The sequence below is a fragment of the Impatiens glandulifera genome, chromosome 3 (assembly GCF_907164915.1).
Source record: "Impatiens glandulifera chromosome 3, dImpGla2.1, whole genome shotgun sequence".
In the NCBI taxonomy this organism is placed as follows: domain Eukaryota; kingdom Viridiplantae; phylum Streptophyta; class Magnoliopsida; order Ericales; family Balsaminaceae; genus Impatiens; species Impatiens glandulifera.
This window is the reverse complement of record NC_061864.1, coordinates 62,575,905-62,598,879: the sequence shown is the minus strand read 5'-3', so window position 1 is coordinate 62,598,879 and position 22,975 is coordinate 62,575,905. Positions and strand designations below refer to the sequence as shown.

Here is a 22,975-nt window from a genome sequence, read left to right as displayed (position 1 = left end):
TCAATTCTTCATTGGAAAAATCTATGATATAATGATAACAAATATCTATATGTTTGTTTCTCCCATGCATGACAACTTTTTTAGATAGTCTAATTGTAGACACATTATCACAATACATCAAAGTGCACTTCTTTTGTGGATAATGAAGAGCATCTAAAATCATCTTCATCGATATAGTCTGACATATTCCGGAAGTTGCTACAACTAATTCCTCTTCAGTAGTAGACAATGTTATAATTAGTTGTTTTTTCGAAGATCATGTCACAACAACTCTTCACATCATAAAGACATACCCATAAGTGCATTTTCTATCATCCATATCTCCAGCATAATCACTATCTGAATATCCCATTAGTTCTTATTGACTTTCTCCTTGGTATAAAATACTCATATTCAAAGGCTCACTTATATATCTGAGTATCATTTTCATTAGACCTAAGTGTAAATTTGTGAGTGTCTCCATGTATCGAATATCGATTCCAACAAAGACCATGATATCTGACCTAGAGACAATGAGATATCTCAAACATCCTACCATTTGCTTATGTAGTAGAATCCACTATATTCTCATCTTCATCCTTGCCATTTTTGGCTCTAAGAACCATCAGATTCCTAACTGAATTACACTTAACCAACACAAATATTTCAAGGACTTCCTTTATTTATTTCTTCTAAATAATGAAAACACCAATTTTGTTTTGCTTTACTTCTACTCCAAGGAAGATTCTCATACATCCAAGATCTGTCATTGCAAACTCTTGCATTATATTCTTCTAAAATATCCTTATCTTTTCATCATTGTTACTAGTAATAATTAAATCATCAACATACAAGTTTACAATAAGAATTTCACCTTCAAATTTAAACTTGACAAACAAACTAAGTTTTGCATGACACTTCTCAAAGTCTTGTTGCATAAAATATGTACCTATACGACTGTACCAAGCCCCCAAGGGCTTGCTTTAGGCCATACAGTGTTTTTTACCATTTATAGACTTTAGCTTCCTCCCCATACTTCAAAAAAAACCCTTTGGTTGTTCAACAAATACTTATTCACATATAAATAGTATAGGTTCCAGCCTTGTTAAGAAGCTATCGAAATAAACAACCTTATAGATGTGATCGATTTTTAAAACTTTTCATCAACAATTTTAAAAATTTTGGGATGCTCTTTAAAAGTTGATTTTGAAAATATGAGTGAGGAGAATTAATTTTAAGGTTATCGAAAATTTAAAGTTGAAAAATCGATGTTTTATAGACCACTCCATAACTTACTTTCCCGTAGAATCTGAGAGAGATTGAGAGTTTTTTTAATGGAAGTCGTCATAGGTCTTATTAAAAATTTTCAATATTAATTAACCTCACGACTAAAGAGTCGCCACCTAAGTTTTAAATTATAAAATTAAGAGATTCGAGTCGACGTTTGATTACGTGTGCGAAAGAGATTTTAGATGCTATATTCCACAACGCCCCTAAGGTCTCTACTAATTAACTTTGTAACATTTACGCTTTACGATTTAGAATTTTCCATTTGTAACATTTTAAGGGTTTGCATGAGATAAAAAAAGACAATGAAGGAAATAGATAAATACAAAACTTTAAAAGCCTAAACAAATAATCCACAAATAAAGTTATCCTAAAGAATCAAAACTAAGCACATTATGGATCAACATTTAATTGGCTTAAGTATAGATTAATTTTTAAGAATTTTATTGAAGTGAATTAGCAAATAATAAAGACTCTATTAATTTTTTATTATTTTTTAGTTTTATAAAAAAAAAATTGAGTTCAAGAGAACTCATAAAAGAAAAATCATACGTTTAAGTTAGGGCTAGGTTCAATTTTTAGTTAAAAGTTTGATTTTAATTTTTTTTCTAACTCAGATCAAGCAAGCTGAAAACTTTAGATAAAAAAAATGTTAAAAAAAATAAACCTAAGACTAAAATGCAGAAATATAAAAAATAAATACAAAATTAAAAAATAAATGGGTCGCGGCTAAGCCTTTGCGGTCGAAAAATCAGCCATCGGTCAAAAATCTGACTCAACTCGGTCGTATGCTGGTGCAAGTCCCTTTTATCGGTCCTGGAGTGCATCCTTGGTCGAATAGTGCGCAGTTGCAGCGGTCCTTGGTATCGGTCCTCAGTCTTCAGTCATCGGTACTCAGTCCTGGGTTAGCTTCAGGTGTAGGTTGTAGGTCCTAAGCATCACTAAAGTAGACAAATTATTGTTCTTTTATTTATTTTTTTAGATCATAACTAACTCACTAAGGATTTGGTGATCCAAAAGGATCTCAATTAACACAAAAATTAAATATTTATATAAACAGAAACCCTTAGATATAATCATTAAAAAAAAAATAAAAATAAATAAATAAATTAAACTATACAAAATGAGGCAGATTGTATATCTTTTTATTTTTAGTGTTCTTGGAAAAAATTTCTATTTTTTTCAGTTTTTATTTTTATTTATTTACATGGTACTTTTATTCTACCTATTTACATGATTAAGGTACATAAAATAAAACTTAAACGCTTATCAAAATAATAAATTTAAAGGGAATCATTCATAACATAAAATATAAAGAAAGAAAAATTCAAATTCAAAAAAAGAAAGACAAAAGAGCTTATAAAAGGGTTGCTCTTTTGATGTGAGGTGAATCTATCCAAGAAAACTTTAAACAAGAAATTTAAGACACAACCACATTGCTCTTGTTTAAGTTATAGAAATGGGTAGATTTGGTGTGTTTTGTGGAGGAATGGAAGGGGCAGTCTAAGGGCACTTGGAGATGAAATTTTTTATTTTTTTTCAAGGTACTTAGAGGGTGGTATTTATAGGGAGTCGAGTTAAACATTTAATCCCCAATTGAGTCACCAGAAAAGTTGTAACCCCTAGGAATCCCGCAACAACGCGTATTGGTGGACACATAGCATGCGGGCCCAAAGTGGCTCGAGGTTCGATGGTTTTAACATTGGTTTGCGTTTTAGACATCTTTTTAAAATAAAACATAATTTTTAAAAGATTTTGATAGTACGTGGCATTTTTTAAAATCAATTATGTAAAAATAATTAATTTTGTTCAAATTTTAATAATCTAGGGGATTTGTTGGAATCAAATGACAATTTGTTTTTTTTGTATGAAATCCGATTTAAATTAATTAAACATAACTAATTTAAGAAAAGATTATTTTTTTGAAGACAGAGTCGTCAATTGATTTTAGAAAAATCAATAAAAAAGAGTGTACGTGTATAAACGTATTTTGCACCAGAGTTTCGTTTTGGTTTGAAGTTTGTTGATATTTAGGAAAGGGCTTTCGCGCTATGTTCTCTGTACCCATTGTAAAAACAGTCTCTACTTATAAAGTTGATTTTTTAAAAATCGATTGTATAACATTTGAGTTTTAACCGTTTATTCTTTCAGTCATAATCATGCTTCTAGGTTTATCGTTATTTAAAATATTGAAACATCAATATTTAAATGCTGATACTTGTTGCGGATGATAGCTAGGGTGAAAATACCTGAAGAATGTCAGTCATTTTTAAAGGCATTATGTTTAGAAATAAACACCAAAATAAGCTTTTGTTGAAATTTTTTATGGAAATATCCCAAAAATATTTAAAATGAATTTTCTATTTTTTTTTTGGATTTTTAGAAATGATTTAGGGTCTCAAAATTACAAAAATAATTTTGGATTTTAAAAAATGAAACCAAACAGGCCTTAGGACCGGAGTCCTAAGGCTCGGGTACGTTTGAATCGATCGAGGTCAAAAGACTCTCGATCCGGGTCAAAGAACCTCTCGATCAAAAATGTTCAAAATTTTTTGAACATGTTGTTATATATATATATATATATATATATATATATATATATATATATATATATATATATAATATATAATTATATTAAATAATTAAAATAAATTCGATTAAATATCTTACAAAAGTAAATACCTAGTGAAGTTTGCTTCACTTCTATTAGCGCTGCAAATATTGAGTGAAGCAAGCTTCACTAGGTAGTGCTTGTTTAACTCATTTGAGCGCTGTATATACCCAGGTGAAGCTTGCTTCATCGGGTAACGCTTGTTTTATTTTTTTTTAATTTTTTTTTTGCAGACTTACATGAAGGCATAAATGTTTTTACATTAATGTATAAATGTTTTTACATAAATGTGTGAATGGTTTTACATGAACATTTATATATATTTAATATATAATTATATAAAATAATTTATATAATTTTTTTTAAATATCTTACAAATAAATATTAAAATATTTTATTTTACAAATTCATTTAAATATATTACAAAAAAATTATATATATATATATATATATTTAATATATAATTATATAAAAAATTTAAAATAAATCCATTTAAATATCTTACTTCACTAAATACGTTGTTTCACTTCTATCAGCGCGCTGCAAATATTGAGTGAATCAAGCTTCACTAGGTAGTGCTTGTTTCACTCATTTGAGTGTTGTAAATACCCAGGTGAAGCTTGCTTCATCGGGTAGTGCTTGTTTTATTTTTTTTATTCTTTTGCAGACTTACATGAAGATATAAATTCTTTTACATGAACGTATAAATGTTTTTTTCATAAATGTGTTAGTGGTTTTACATGAACATATATATATATATATATATTTAATATATAATTATATAAAATATAAAATAATTTAAATAAATTTTTTTAAATATCTTACAAATAAATTTTAAAATATTTTATTTTACAAATTCATTTAAACATATTATAAAAAAAATTTGAACATGTTGTTATATATATATATATATATATATAAAAATTATATAAAATAATTAAAGTAAATTCATTTAAATATCTTACAAATGTAAATACCTAGTGAAGTTTGCTTCACTTCTATCAGCGCTGCAAATATTGAGTGAAGCAAGCTTCACGAGATAGTGTTTGTTTCACTCATTTGAGCGTTGTAAATACTCAGGTCTTCACCGAGTAGTGTTTGTTTTATTTATTTTTATTCTTTTGCAGACTTACATGAAGACATGAATGTTCTTACATGAACGTATAAATGTTTTTACATAAATGTGTTATTGGTTTTACATGAACATTTATATTTATTTAATATTTAATTATATAAAATAATTTAAATAACTTTTTTTAAATATCTTACAAATATATTTTAAAATATTTTGTTTTACAAATTAATTTGAATATATTAAAAAAAAATTAAACATGTTGTTATATATATATATATATATATATATTATATAATTATATAAAATACTTAAAATAAATTCATTTAAATATCTTAAAAATGTAAATACCTAGTAAAGTTTGCTTCACTTCTATCAGCGCTGCATATATTGAGTGAAGCAAGCTTCACTAGGTATTGCTTGTTTCACTCATTTGAGCGCTGTAAATACTCAGGTAAAACTTGTTTCACCAAGTAGTGCTTTTTATTATTATTATTTTGCATACTTACATGAAGGCATAAATGTTTTTACATGAACTTACATAAATGTGTGAGTGGTTTTACATGAACATTTATATATATTTAATATATAATTATATAAAATAATTTAAATAAATTTTTTCAAATATCTTAAAATTAAATTTTTAAATATTTTGTTTTACAAATTTATTTAAATATATTTACAAAATATCTTTCAAAAATAATTAAAAATATGTTTTTATATGTATATATTTAATATATAATTATATAATTATATAAATTTTTAAATAATTTGTCAAAATATATTTCAATACATTACAAACAAATTTATGCATATTGAATATATAAATATATACATTATGAAATAATTTGTACAAATTCATTTGAATATATCACAATTATAAAATATAATTATAATCATTCATAAAAATTAATTTAAATATCTTAAATCACATAATTTATGATTATTATTTTAAATAGATCTTGAAATAAAATTATATTAATTCATAATTATAATTATATATATATTAGAAATAAAATTATATAAATTATTATTTAATCATTTAAATAAATCACAAATAAATTTATAAACATAATTTATAAATCGGAGTCAAATGAAGTTCGTTTCACTCAACGGTGAATATATGTCAATCAATTTTACATGGACAATCTCATATAAAAGTCTCTTCAATAGGTCATGTAAAACGGAATGAATCGAATGAAACTTCATCATTTCCGCCTTTGCTGAACCTGGAATGAAATACGGGTTCTGGGTTCTCTCTTCCTTTCAACCCAGTTTTAATTTATTAATATAATAATGCTGTTGAGTTTTTATTAGTCCGCAACATGGAAACACCTAATTCATAATTCATCTTTTATGGGTTTATTAATGGAAGAACTTAATTTAATAATATATTCTAAATATAAATTGACAAGTTATTACACATTTATTTAATAATTATATGTTTAACGTTTTTTAAGTATATAATTCTAAAAATTTAAAATAAATTATTTAATTTAAAATTTAATTATATTTAGTGAAATATCTTATATTTTTAATTATAACAATATATGATTGAATATAGTATTTAAATAATTAAATCATACTAAAATTAGCTAAGCAAATCATCTATGAAAAATTAATAATACAAAAGGACAATAATAACACCATAAATAAAAAACATACCATATCTAATAAATCAAACATGTTTCCAACAACAACAAAGAAAAACAAAGTTTTCAGAACAGTTAAACAAACACAGAAAAAGAACCAGATTGTCTTACTTATTCAACATAAAACAGAACATTTTATGATCAAACATGAAATCTTTTCAACTTTCTCTCTTTTTAATTCTGTCTATAAGCAATATAATGAGTCAAAGCAATCAAAGGGGCTGCTTTCTCTGAATCAAACCCAGAAAGTTGATCAATTGCTTCTTTCATTAACTCCTCTGCAAATTTCCTAGATTTCTCAATCCCCATTAACTTCGGATAAGTCGTCTTCCCCATAGCTATATCTTTTCCGGCAGTTTTCCCCAACTCTGACGAAGTTTTTGTCACATCCAAAATATCATCCACAACCTGAAACAACAACCCAATACACCTAGCATATTTCCTCAATTTCTCAATCTCCTCTTTATCTCCGCCGCCCATAGTTGCTCCGAGCACCACCGCAGCCTCTAGTAACGCCGCCGTCTTATGAATGTGGATGAATTCAAGAAGTTCTAACCCGATATCCACAACCCCAGTTGAGTCAATATCCACAACTTGCCCCGCCACCAAACCATCAGTCCCAATTGATTTTGCCAACTCCCCAACCGCATCTAAAATCCTCTCCGGCGAGACGTCGGATGATGTAGCTGTTGTCAAGTGCTCAAAGGCGAACGCGAGCAAAGCGTCCCCAGCCAGAACCGCTATGTCTTCACCGAAAACCTTGTGGTTGGTCGGTTTTCCACGGCGGAGATCGTCGTTATCCATACAGGGTAGGTCGTCGTGAATGAGAGACATGGTGTGGATCATCTCCACAGCGCATGCAGCCGGCATCGCTTGATATTCCAGTCCTCCGACGAGTTCGCAGGCGGCTATGCAGAGAATTGGCCGGACCCTCTTGCCGCCGGCGAGGAGAGAGTAACGCATTGCTTCGCAGATTTTGAGTGGGGTTTTTAGTATGATGGCATCGTCTAGGGCTCGATGAACAGAATCTCCTTTCTGAAACATGTATGTTTTGAAATCAAACAGAGAGGTTTCTTGTTCCATTTCTTTGGTGAGAATTGCGGAAATGGAGAGAGAAGAAACGGGTAATCGATATGATCTAGAACTGGGAGTTTTGAAGAACAAATTCATTAAGGATTTGCATCGATTAGGTCGACTGAGCACAAATGAATCAAGTGCATGCATTGATCCCATCTGTTCTAGTGTAGTACAAATGTAAAATAAAACTCTGTATTTTATTTTGCTTTACAGAGAGAAGAGATAAGGATGATGAAGGGATTACACGGATAGATAGAGGAACATTTTGGACCGACGTGTGGCCGATGTTTTTGGCTTTTTTTGAAATCACATGTTCTTTTTAGAATATTTATAAGTTTGTTCGGTTCTGGTTTATTTATTGAAATAATTCTTAAAATAATTTTAAAAATGTTGATGTTGGTTAATTTTTAGTAGGTGTTTTTTTTTAAAAAAATATTACAAGATATGAATATGTATAATAATAAATTAAAGAAAAATAGAATGTATTTTAATATTTAGTTATTGAATTAAATGAAATTAATGTTTAATTATGATTGAATTAAAAAAAATAAACAAAGTCATAGTTGATATTTGTAACTATAATTATTGGGTAACTGAGAGGTCTAATTTTAAAACATAGATTTTTTTTTTAATCATTCCGAGTATTTTATAGTTGGATGGTATGGTTGTAAAATAATTTTAAACTTTCAATAATTATCATAGTTTCATACATTTCATTCATAATATTATTATTATTATATTTTAAAATATTTATTCGAAAAATTAGGTATATTCAATTAGAGAAATTGTATTTATCGAAAATTGAGGAAATTGATAATATGTTTGACAACATGATTGTGTTCATTTTTTTCTTTTTTCATTTTTCATATGATTACTTTTTTATTTTTTTTATTTTCTCTATTGTTATTATTGTGTCTATGTGTTTATCATTTATATTATACTGGGTCATTTAAAAATAAAAATAAATATTAAGAAAAGATTGGTAATGTTTTCTACATTTTAGGTTAACAAATGCATGAGGTGTTTTTCAAAGAGTATACTTTTATTTTTCTTTGAATTCACTCCTACATTTACAACTTTAGAGTAAAAGTGTTTTTTTTTTAATAAATAGTATATTATTCATTTATTCTTCATAAAAATTATATTTATGGAAAAAATATTCAAGCAGGAAATTGAGTTCATAAAGCCCATATCAAGTTGGGTCTCTCCAACTAAGAGGACAAAACTCAACAAACTCCCCCAACCAACTAGTTGGAGGACAATGTCAACCCATCAACCGAGCGACATAACTCAAATTTATTTCGTGACAATATTTTTATCATCACATTTTATTCGTTATCATCTTTTCTTTACGAGAAACTTTTTACAACCAATTAAGCCTTATTTAAGTATGCTCATCTTGCTTCAATCGATAAAACCATCGATTTTTCAAAACCTTTTTGCCCTTAAACGGTTTTGTTAGCTAAAAGTGTTATTCACACGAGAAGATTGCATCTCATCCTCCATGGCCTTCTCATTTCTTTTTATTTCCACTTTCCAATGCTTCTTCAAAGCTCTCGGATTCTCCTCCATTAGTGAAAAGTACATACTCATTTGATGGATATCTAAATAAAGGACGTCTATGTCGAGTTGACCGTCTTGGTTCGTTAGAAGACATTGACACCTCAACATTTTCATTATCTTGCGCATTTTCATTTTTAGTATTAAGTTCATTGCTAGAGCCAACATCAACAAAATCATTAGTATTTAAAGGATTACCAACATGTAAATCTATAGCTTGATTTTCAGTTTGATTATTGTTGATACTTATCAAGTTACAAGCAACTGGAATTGAATTCATTTCAACCATCTCCTCATTTACTTGAGTGGAACAACCTCGTCTACCTTGTCGATATCTTTAATGGTGTAAACACTAAAAATCTACACTCCAATTTATAATATTAAAATAATTATTTTTAAATAAATAAGATCAAAATAATTAATCCCATGACCAAAAACATATTTAAAACAATTAAATAATATTGTGTTAATTAATCAAATTAAATAAGAGTTAAGGCCAAAATAAAAAATAATATTAATAATAAAATTATTTGGGGAAAATGTTTAACCCATAATGTCTCAAAATAATTTTAGAAAAATTAAAGAACGAAAATAAATATTCTAATGAATTGTTGTATACATTTCATCTAAAACAAAATTATTTATTTAAATCCTAAAAATATACAAAATAAAATAAAATAAATTGGTAAAATATTTACTATATTTATTTTAATATTTTGTGTATTTACAAAGATCAAATATAAAGTTAAAAGGGTTAAAGAATAATCAATTTCAAACAAACCTTTAAAGTTTTAAATAAAAACAAATATATGTAATCGGGTGTAGTCGAAAACAGATGAATTTATTACAGCTGAAGCCGCGTCCATTGGATGGACGCTGAAAATACATCCAACGCCCAGGAGAGCTCCGCATAGCTGGTTGTAGCCGAGGAGACGCGCACCCGAAGCCATAGTGTAGGAGACGATCGTTAGTTGTAAGGCTCACGACCACTCAAACACCACGGCGTCAAGACGAAATGCGTCTTGACATCCTAATGACGTTGTTTCACCTTGTGATTGCCTTCTTCGTCGCGACGCAGGAATGGATAAGAACGGCCTCCTTTGATCTTCAAGTCAAAGTGGAACTCCTCCGTTAGCCCGCCATTTTGGCTGATTCAAATTCCATAATAATCACCCTACGATGGTGATCATTCTCCCTACAAGAATAGGCCTTGTCATGGCCTTTTCCGGTGATTGTCAGCTTTTGGCTGATTCAAGCCACTAGACTTCTCCAACCGACCTTGGAGTAGTATAAATACCCTTCTCAAGTCATTCTAAAGCCAATCTACCAACATAGAAACCTCAAATCGAAGATAATCGAAATCCGCCGTTAAAGTTTCAAAGCTTCAGATTTTTCAAATTTTATGTTTAATGCCTTCAAGCTTGGATATGTGCATCCAAAAAGCTTTCCTAAGGATCAAGGAGTGTTCTTCAATCCTTAGTAAGGTTCCAATCAACCTCTAATTCATATTTACAGTATGAATTTGAAATTTTTATATTCCAAATTGCATATACTTGTATGCTTGTTGTTTATGGTGTTTTATGGTTGAGAATTCATCCCTGGATGATTTATAAATTATATGGATATGATAGAACTGATCAATCAATCTAAATAACAAAAACCCAAATTTGAATTTAAAAAAAAAACGGGTTTGTTGTTCTTGTGTTAATTCGATCGAATCACAGCCTAGAAATCTTCTCAATGTGATTGTAATGATGCTGGGCAACTATTTGAATTATGTTTGATCTATCCCGGTCATATTTGATCAAAATCAAAAATTTCAAAATAAAATGAAAATTTTGATTTCTTGAATTGGTCAAACTAGCCGTCAATGTTCTTATTTTGGTACAAATCAAGTATATATTTGTTATAAGGAAACTATTGGATAGCTCCTTTCACTTTAAAACAACCTTAAAATCAAAAACCCGGTTTTTTTTATCACAAACTATTTTGAATAAATTGATCATCATCCATGTCGATCCATACATTGAGAATATGATCTACATGTTCTTGGGAGCTTTGTAAAGCTACTCAAGCTCTTAGATCAAAGAATTAGACCTAAAAAATGGATTTAAAAATTGAATCATTGTGTTCTTGAGGATCGAAGCTTGTTAGTCTAGGACCGAGACCAATGACCAATAAAAATAAGTCAAGATCGAGACATAGGCCCCGTGTTCTTGAGTTAGGACTGAGACTTATGATCGATGTTCTTAAGTTAAGACCGAGAAGTCTGGTTGATGAATCTCACCTAGGACCGATAGAATTCGGACCTGGGACCAATAGGTCTGACCTGGGACTAAGACTCGTAGGGTTTACGACCAAGAAATCCAAACTTATGACCGAGACTCCTAGGACCTAGGACTGAGAGGTTCAAACCTGGGACCGAGAATCCCAGACTTGGGATCGAGAGTTCCCAAGTCTAGGACCGAGGAACTTAGCCTAAAGCTAGCCCCGAACAAAGAGGTTTTTATACACCTCTACCGAGAAACCTAGCCCTAGGCTAGTCCAAGACCGATAGGTTTTTACACTTAGACCAGTAAGATTAGAACGAGAGTCCTTAGCACCTCGACTGAGAGACTCCGGTACTCAGATGGAGAGCTCCCGAGCCCAAGCCTAGGGTCTTTGGATCCCGACCGATAAAATCAGACCCATGCCTTAGGACTCCGATCATAAGGCTAGTCTAGTTCCACTTTTCAAAATCCCAAATTATTTTTATAATTTTGGGACTCCAAATCATTTTCTAAAATTCTCAAAAAATTAGAAAATTCATTTTAAATATATTGGGATATTTCCACAAAAATATTTCAGTTGAAAATTACTGATTTCCTTCAAGTATTTCCACCCTAGTTATCATACGTAACAAGTATCAACATTTAAATATTGATGTTTCAATATTTTAAATAACGCTAAACCTAGAAGCATGACTAGGACCAGATGAATAATTGGTTAAAACTCAAACGTTATACAACCGATTTTCAAAAGTCAACTTATAAGTAGAGACCGTTTTAAAACGGGTACGAAGGATGAAGCGTGAAAACCCTTTCTCGAGTATCACCAAACTTCGAACCAAACAAAACTCTGATGCAAAATACGTTTGTATACGTACACATTTCTATTGATTTTTTTAAAATCAATTGGCGACTATGTCTTCAAATAATAATTTTTTCTTAAATTAGTTATGTTTAAATAATTTCAATTGAATTTCATAAAAATTTAAATTGTCATTTGATTTTAACAAATCCATAAATTATTAAAATTTGAATAAAATTAATTATTTTACATAATTAATTTTAAAAGAAGCTAGGTACTATCAAAATCTTTTAAAATAATGTTTTGTTTTAAAAGATGTCTAACACGCAAACCAATGTTGAAACCATTGAACCTCGAGCCACCTCGGACCCGTATTGCCACGTATCCACCAACATATGCTAAAATATAAATTGTATAATCCTCCATAAATACATTATCATGACTACGTAAGTTTTTTATTAATTAGATCAAATAACCGATATCCAAACTCATCTAGTCCATAGACGACAAACATACACTTATTGGTCTTGTCTTCAAACTTTGACCTCTAATCTTTGGGAACATGCACATAAACCATGCTCGAAGATGATCATAAGAGACATTTTTATCACTCCAAACATGGTTTGGCACATCAAAGTTCAAAGAAACACATGATGTAAGGTTTAACACATGTACAACTACACTCAATGTTTCATCCCAAAAGTATCTTGGCAACTTTGCTTATGAAAACACGCATTTCACCTTTCTACTAGTGTCATATTCATTCTTTCATTCAACTCATTTAATTGCGGTGTTTTCAGAGGCAATTTTTAGTGACGAATATCTTGTTGCCGACAATACTCATCAAAGGGTCCAATGTACTCTCCCCAGTTATCTATTCAAATACATTTCAAATGTTTCCCAATTTCCCTTTCAACTGAGGCTTGAAACATTTTGAATGTGTCTAGCACTTGATCTTTTTTCTTCAATAAATAGGCTCAAATCTTCCGAGAATAGTCATCAATAAAGTTTACAAAATAGTACACACCAACAATTGATCTTGACTCCATTGGCCCACATAAATCAGAATGCGCCAAGTCTAGTAATTATAACTTTCTCTTCGATTTAGATGATCAAAATGACATTCATCTTTGTTTTCCAGCCAAACAATCTGAACATCTCTTCAAGTGCACATTTTAGAAAATAAAAATAAAAAATCACATACAACAAATCTTCCATTTTAGTCTTTTAGATATTATAATTACAACGTGTTAAACGTGTCAAAATGTGCCAAAAACGTGAAAAAAATGTCAAACATGTCAAAACGTATTAAACGTACCAAAAACGTAAAAACGTGTGGAAAAACGTGTCAAACATGTTAAAAACGTGTTAAACGTGTCAAGAATGTGAAAAACATGAAAAACATGTTAAATGTGTTAAACGTGCTAAAAACGTGTCAAAATGTGTTAAATATGTCATAATCGTGAAAAACGTGTCAAACGTGTCAAAATGTGTTAAACATGGCAAAAACATGAAAAATGTGTTCAGTGTGTCAAAATTGTGTTAAACGTGCCAAAAACGTGTTAAGCGTGTCAAAATGTGTTAAACGTGTTAAACGTGTCAAAAACGTATTAAACGTGTCAAAAACGTGTTAAACGTGTCAAAAATATGTTAAATGTGTTAAACGTGTCAAAACGTGTCAAAAACGTAAAAATGTGAAAAACGTGTTAAATATGTTAAACGGATAAAAATATGTTAAATGAGTCAAATACATGTTAAATGAAAAAAATAAATAATAAATAATAATTTGGGTTACCCAACCCATATTAGTAAATAATATGGGTTGAATTATGGGTTGGGTAAATTTAATTTAGGTTGAATGTAAGTTGGGTAATACGGGTTGAGTTTACCCGTTTGCTTACCCCTAGTCACGATGTGTTAAATGAATAAAAATGTATCAAATAGGTCAAAACCGTATTTAACTATTAAAAAAATGTGTTGAACAAATTTAAATGTATTAAACTATTTAATCACATAATAAAAATGTAAAAATGTTAAAATGTTAAATGATTAAAAATGTGTTTAACATGTAAAAATCGTGTTAAATTAAGTTAATAAATTTAGTTATATAAAAATGTTATTCAATTTTAGTTACTTGACTGACCCATTTGAATGAATAAAGTAAATTTTAGTTAAATCTAGTTTGGGTTTAATATAGGTAGGGTTTACCACTAATAAAATATTCAATTAAATGTGAAAATAGATAAAAAAAAAAAAAAAAATTAGACATTATTAGTGAAATGTTGTCACAAATAAGACTACAAATTGTAAGTATTGAGAAAACATGCTCTCTTAATTTTAAGTCATTTTTGTCCCATTTTTTATGTGATTGATTATGCATTACCTTTACTCAATTCAAATTGTGGTCATAACTTTAACTTTTTAAAAGAATATAGTTTGTGAATGTGGTTTTTATCTTACCTTCTCAATCAATTTAAAAAAATTTAAGAATATTTGACGATCATTATGATTATTTAAGTGATAGGGGTTTGTCTTTAAATACCAAAAGTATTAAATTCGATTATTATGAATATATGAGTCGTTCTAGCATTTTTATCACTTTCTCAATAATTTTCAATCATATTGTACAAATATTCATCAAATTTTATATGTAATTAACTCTAAAATACCAAAATTTAAATCTCAATTAGGAATTCATGTAGACCATGTTTTAATTACAATCATGTTGTACAAATATACATCAAATCCAATAGATAATTAACTCATAAAATATCAATATTTAAGTCAAGTTATACTTACAAAATAATCGCTCATATTTGAACATAAAAAGTTAAACCACAACTTTTGAAATGGATTTTATTTGAGTTAAAGAAATTAAGTATGCTCTATCCAAAGCAAACTAACAAAGAGCATGTAACAAACAGAGATAAATTATTAAATAACATATACACAAATAATCTATTTTGTATAAAAAAATTTTAGAGTAAATAAAAAATTGAATTGACTCTTAATTAAAACAAAATTCCGGATTAAATATCTTTAGAAGATTATTTAGAGTAACAATATAATTCAAATGACAAAGGTTAGTAAAATGTTATGTTATTTGGTTCTTCATGGTGAGATTTAACATTGATTAGACTTAGGGTTATTCTATTTAAATTCATTTAAATGAATGAATTGAAATTTATATTTTCTACATTAGATAATTTTGAAAAACAAAATCCTAAATTTATTTGGGCTACTGAAGGAATGATTGGCCCGTTTACTTAGTTGGGCTAGAGTGTTTATTTGTTTAGTGGAACTTTGGAAGTAAAAATATAAAAATAACATTTTTTTTATATAAATAGTTAATTCACATTTAATTCAATAGAAGTTAATAATTTAATATATATATATATAAATAACATAAATAATGAATTATTTGATGTGAAATTGTATAATATCAAATTGTATAAACAAATTTAAAAAATAAAATTATTCATTGACAGATATCCAATGATTAAACAATTTATTAAGGGTTATTTCAAGATAAACTAAAATGAATTTTAAATGATGGGTCTCGAAATAAAACAAACTAATGAAACAGTGTCGAAACAGTTTCTACAAACTATTTTTAGTGACACTGAAAATTATCTTTGAACAATAGTTTATAAGAAATGCAGAAAAATGTCATACCAAATAAAATTTACTATCTAGAAATATGACCGAAGTAGTAAGAAACTCGTACGAAGAAACTTGCAAAAGTTCTTCATATAAAAAATAAGTTTCAATAACTATGCATTGCAAAGGTAAATAACATTTACAAATTCTACAATTTAGTATATTTAGCTATTAAAAATTAAACAGGTAAGAACCCAAAAAAGAATTAACAACACACTCAAAACTCAAAATGTAAGAGTAACAAAAAAAAAAAAAATTGATCCAACTAACAAATACCTCACTAAACAAAACATAACACAATCTTAAATTTAAATTGTAGAAAGAGAAACAAGACAATATCTGATGAAAAAAATCATCAAAAGAGAAAAAAAAAATAAAATAAAATAACTTTATAATAATTTTTAAATATATATATATATATATTCAATATGAGCTGATGGCTACAGAAATAGATATAGATAATTAATTGGTTTTTGTAGGCTGATTATTACTTTTAGAATAGGAGGATGTTTATAAATATTTTATTTTATTAAACTAATCACTTTTTTATTTAATAAAAAAAAAAGTTATAGTTTTAAATTTTTCCTCTTAATATTTTCATAATCTCATGTCTACATGAAGTAAATAATTCATTAATTCAAATAGAAGCATCGGAGAACACTTTAAATATGATGATGATACATATATAATTTGGAGAGAGAATAGTTCAATACAATTAAAAAATAAAGTCAATAAAAATCAAAGTTCAAATAGATAATAGTCTAATGGGATAATTAGAAAGTACATACTTTAAAGGAAGATTTCAAAATGTATCTATATTTTAAGTGTTAATATATATGTATTATCAATATTAAATATGTCATAGACAAGGATAGATGCTTAGGAAATTATTAAAAGACCAAAACAACATTAATCTTAATCTAATTATTTTAAGACAGGTAAAGAAGCTGGTCACCTAGCTAGAATAATGCGACCCAATCAACCAACCATTTCTTTATTTAAAGGAGTGTAAGCATCATGGTTTATGTTGGTTAAATTAGGTAATCTAATAATTAATTAATTGACTAATTGATCATATCTTTGGAATTCTACCTAAATTAATTAATGATATATAATAAAATAACTACTTTTTATGTCAATTTCAGCATTACTTATATTTTGTCTAATCTAATATTGATCTTCAATTTCTTAAGACTTTCAACATTCTCTGCTCCTCTCTTATTATTTTGTTTTTATTTTATTTTTATTTATTTATTTTCAATGATGATATTTTTTTTAAAAAAATTGTATTAAATTAATCTTTAATTAAAAAAAAAGTGAGTTATCTATGAAAAACTAATTTGAAAATAATTCAAAATAACATCTACAAAATAAAAACCACTAAACGAAGATATAAATGTTAGATAGTAATAACAAATTTATAAAAAATAAAATTCAATGAAAAAATCCAATCATCATGCAATTTTTTTAGTATGACTACAAAAACAAACTCATTTAAGTTCTATAAATATGAGTGATAAGTAGAGAAAAACAAACCAAAGAAGCCAGTGGTGTCGGAAAAATCTATACTAAATATTATGAATTACGGTAGAAATTGTCCTTACTTGTGAAAATATTTTGTTAAGTGATATCATCATTTATATGTGATCAAAATTAAATGAGAATACATATAAGAGAACCTTCAAATAGAATACAATTCAAATAATTCATTATTAAACAATGAGAAATAATTTCAAATTTGACAATATTATCCTTTTTGCTACTAGGAAAATGACGAATATAAATTCGAGAAAAAAGTTTTCAAAAGACTCATTAAAGGCTATGAATATTATTCGAATTATAAAAATCTGAGACGACAAATTTAATCTGATTAAACATGGTGTCGAATCAAACGAAATACAACATCAATTTAAATTTGAGTGAGGAAAATAAAACGAGATATTTACTAGAAAAAACATTATAAGGGACAAGAATAAAAAAAAATATTTTTCACCTTTTTATTTTATTTAAAGCTTTTGTTTTTTATTTTTAGAGAGGAGAGAAAATTAGGATATGAATAGTTGAATATACTTTAATGATATTTTTAAAAATTAATATTTTATCATTATCCTAATCACAATTATTTTTATAAATTATTTAAATTATTTTGTTTTTTAATTTGATATAAAACATGTGATTAAATTAGATAAAAATAATCAAACTATATGAAGAAAAAAATTGATTATTTATTTTTATTAAACATGATTGATTTTAATTTTGTATCAAATAAAAAAAGGGAAAAAAAATTATAACAAATAAACAAAATATATTTTCATTTAGCTAATTTAACTTATAAAAAAATTATCTCGTCAGTTAATTTGTAATATTTTAAAAAATTCTAACTTTTAATAAAGAAAAAAATTAAGAATAAAAGCATTTTTGTAAATGCTTTATTTTGTCACCATAATTATCACAATAATCATTTAAAATTATAACAAATAAAAATAATAGTAATTTTATTTGTATTTAATATAAAAAATATTATTAAAATGATAAACTTGTTTATGATTGGATTGAATGAAGAAAACAAAGACAATAAATATATAAAAATTACTTTTTTTTGTTTGTCAAATTAATTTAAGAAAAATATCTTAGATAAAAATATTTCATCAATGAATTTTACTTTAGTTTATCACTTTGACGAAATAGAGATACCAAAAAAATACAAAATTCTAGTTATTTTCCTTTCAAAGTAAATTTTTAAAATTCAAATTTCCATTAAACTCTAATTTAAACACAAATGAAGACCCTAAGCAAATACACAAATACACGTACAAAAACAAAATATTTTTATTTTTAAATATCTAAATATTACGAAGTTAACACGATCATGTAATCATAGTTTCAAATTTTAAGATGTTTTTAGTGAAAATTAAACCTAAAACATTTAATTTTTTAAACAAGAGACTTCACCGTGTATTTTTATTATTGTATATTAAGTTTTAATTTTATTACATGTTAGACATTTTTATATAAAATATTTGTAATAGAGAATCGATTTAGTAATTTTATTGCTAATATATGTCAGATCATTGTTTAATGAATACTGTCAATATCTTCTATTTGATATATATTTTGAAAGTTTGTGGATAACTAAAATTTTAGCAAATTCTCTTATTTAAATGTCAAAATTATTTAAAATCCCAATTTGGGGTTGTTGAGTGTCTAAAGTATAAAGATATGTTTTAATTAAATATATATTTGTTTTTATTTAATATACAAGTGTGGTTGTTAGGCTATTCTAAGTTTCTAACTATGATGAATTAATTAAGATTACAATGAAAGTGTTTCATTTACTTTATTCCCATAATGGAAAAAATTATCAAACGTACTATATGATACTGTCGAATATAGGATCTTGACAAAATATAACCAAACTTATTATAGTCAAATTTAAAATTAATTAAAAAAAATGGACCAAATTTAATTTGTAATACTTAATTAAAAGGTAGTGATTTAAGTGAAAGTTAGTAAGGGTGGGAATAATGTTTAGGTTATTGAAGATAATAAATCTTTTATCGGAAAAAATATTAATAAATGTATCAATAGATGTTATTTTATATTCTATCAATTATTAGGTTGGATAAGTTCCCTTGGACCCTTTATTTAATAATCTAAACCAATTAAAAAATAAATGGATCCCTATACCTTATCCATTCTAAATACTATTAGGTACTCAGATATTATTATTTTTCACTATGCAATTTAATTATAAAATATCTATCATGGGTTAAGCTGAACAAGAAAAAATATTAAAACAGTATATAAAGATTAGTTTCCTAAAAAAAATCATATTTAATATATATATATATATATATATATATATATATATTATATAAACTATAATAACAAATTAATTGTAGATCAACTATATTTCTTTGAAGAAACTAGTACAATTAAAAGGATAAATGGTTCGTTTAGGTCAATCAGTTTACAAGTCAATTCGATTTAATCAGTTTGATGGGTTCGATCAATTTTATTTATTTGCCAAAATTAATTAAAATATACATAAAATTTGTTTTTAAAACAAATAACAACAACAATAATAAAAAAAATTACATAAAAATTAGTTTAATTAAAATATATTTTCTTCTTACCAAAAATAAAATGACTTTCTATTATTATTCCTTTTAGTTTTTAAACATTAGATGATTGAAAAACTTAATTATTAAACTGAAGTATTAACTCTTACTCTTAATTATAATTGGATTGTATATATATTTTTAAAATTTTAGTTAGGATTTAGGATCGGTTTAACGATTCCATAGTTGAATCAATGAGTTAAATCATTAAAAAAATGGAAGTCATTCAATTTGATCGATTCAATTGATTTTCAGTTCAAAAATTTAATTTTATTTAAGAGGTTCGATTGATTATTCGTACACCCTTAAACACAATTCTCACATTTCAACCTATATTGTTATGAATGGGAATCGAATATAAGAATTTTAATTTTTTAAACAAATTTTTTTCCCCTTAAACTATCCTAAATATAAAAATCAAAAACAATCTTTACCCTCTCACCTCTTACCCTTAATTGATAATCACAATTAAAAATTATATTTCATTGTAGAAAAAAAAACCAAGCAAAAGAAGTGAATTTGTTTGGATATACATTGTTTTTATTATTAAATTATATATAATTAATATAAACAAAACATAATGGGTGTTTTTTAAATAGGACTCTGTCCTGTCAAGATGTTTTTTTTTGTCCCAAAAGCTGTCAAGGTGATTAAATAAGTCACTGTCCTTTCAATTAAATAGGTGTGACCCAGACTTATCACTTTTATGCATATATAATATTATTTTCAATTATTATTATTATTCTAATTCAATAAAATCTTTAAAAATATTAAGAAGTGAGAAAAATAATTATTCTTATATTCAAATATTTAACTACACAATCAACAATGTCAATTCATTAATAATTTTGTTTGTCAAATAAATTGACTACATTTAAAAATTAATATTTTATTATAATATTTATAATTATATTATACAATATTGAAAATTTATACTGTATTTTTATAATTTTTTTTTGTCAGGTAATATTTGTCTAGTTATATATTTAAACGATTTTTATTATTTTTTATTATACATTGACTATTTACAAGAAAATGTATTATTTTTTATATAGTGTTATTATTAAGACTCAAATACATTAACATTCTAAATAGTAAAAAAAATCATAATAAAATCATATATGTGATTTTTGTTATTTTTGTTATTTTATTAACTATATAAATTAGTTTTTCAACTTATAAAGATCTTTTTTCACTATCATTATAAAATTAGTTTTAGATCAATCTAAATTTTTTAAATCATGATCAATTCAACATTTTTTTATAAGGGCTTAATATTGATCTAATTTAAATTTAGAAAAAGTCACAATTATGAGTTTATTATACAAACTAATAAATTTAAAAATAAGGGAAATATAAACTGACAAACAATATTAGAAAATTAAGGATCCCATTCTTGAGATCCAAAAGAGTGTTGACTATAACATGGTTGATTTGTGTCGTATTATCCAAGTAAAATAAAACAATTTTTAAAGTCACTTATTTTTTACAAGGGCCATTTTTATATTGATAGTTGATAATAATAATAAGACAAACATAATGCCTATAAATTACACAAAAACAAGGGAAATTAATTATATAATTCCTTGCAATTTTTAACTTCAACTATATAAGGAAGTATACCATTTTAATTTGTAACAAAAAGGAAACATCATTAATTAAGAAATGAGATTTGCCATAAATTAAGTAAAAAAACACTTTAATAAATTGTTCATAGTAAATCCATCTAGAAATAGTCATAATAAATTCATCTAGAAGAGATAAACAAAATCTTTAAAGGCCTTTTTGTACCAATCTTAAATTTGGAATTATTTTACCATTCCACATTAAATGTGCTTATATAGAATTATGGTATTTGTTAATAATATTTGAGAAGACTAAATAAGAGGAAATTAATACTTTGCATGAAAGAATATGTTTTAGTTAAAAAGATTCTCAAAGTTAATTAAGAATTAGCTGTAGAAGAAACTTATTTAGTTTGTAAGATTTTTCAATAAAAATTGTGGTTATTAAATAAAATATTAATTTTTAAATAGGTTTGATAGTTAAATGTAGGATGAACATTTAAATCGATCTTATCTACCCAACCATTTTATAGATATAATCTGAACTAAAAATATCGATTACTCGGGTTATCGGTCCGAATATAAAATTTTGATATAAAAGATTTATTAGGATATAATATAGAATATATTAATAACTGAATCAATTTATATTTATTTAATATGAAATTTTGTTTAATTTTATTATATTAAAATTTTTGTGATTCATTTTTTTTAATTTGATTATTTTAAAATATGTTAGATATTAATGATTATACATTATCAAAATCTAAACAACTATTAAACCTATCCCATATATAATACATTAAATTAGCGAAACATATAATCGAATGTAGGATATTCATTGAATATATCTAAATAGTAAAACTTATTTTAAACATATGATCGAATGTAGGGTATTCACTGAATATATCTAAAATAGTAAAACCAATTTAAATTTATCACACCATTCGATCCACATTAGCCCTTAATCTATTGTTTTAAGTTAGTTTGAATTATTATATGAAATATAATATGGATAATGATTAAGAAAAAAAATTCTATATATCAAATGAACCTAAAAATTTGAAGAATTTTGATATATTTTTTTAAATGGTTTAGATATAATAAAAAAATGATTAGAATCCTTAAATACAACCACACAAATATAATATAAGAAAATACAAATAAAAGATTAACTTAACATGAAAATAAGAATAAAAAAATATTATAGGTACAACGAAGTAACAAACCCACCAAAATGGTAGAGTGTATTGGTTCTCTTAATTGAAAAAAAAAATTACAACAAAATAACATTTTTTTTTAATAAGCTTGATAATCCCAGC

General features: G+C 26.2%; 1 protein-coding gene across 1 annotated transcript; it reads right to left on the bottom strand.

Moving 5' to 3' along the window:
* Positions 1–6,582: 6,582 nt before the first annotated feature.
* On the bottom strand, positions 6,583–7,904 carry LOC124932702 (geranylgeranyl pyrophosphate synthase, chloroplastic/chromoplastic-like). The gene has a single exon (XM_047473367.1). It carries the CDS (start codon positions 7,832–7,834, stop codon positions 6,776–6,778), a length of 1,059 nt encoding a protein of 352 aa, XP_047329323.1. The 5' UTR covers positions 7,835–7,904; the 3' UTR covers positions 6,583–6,775.
* Between the last annotated feature and the right edge of the window lie 15,071 nt (positions 7,905–22,975).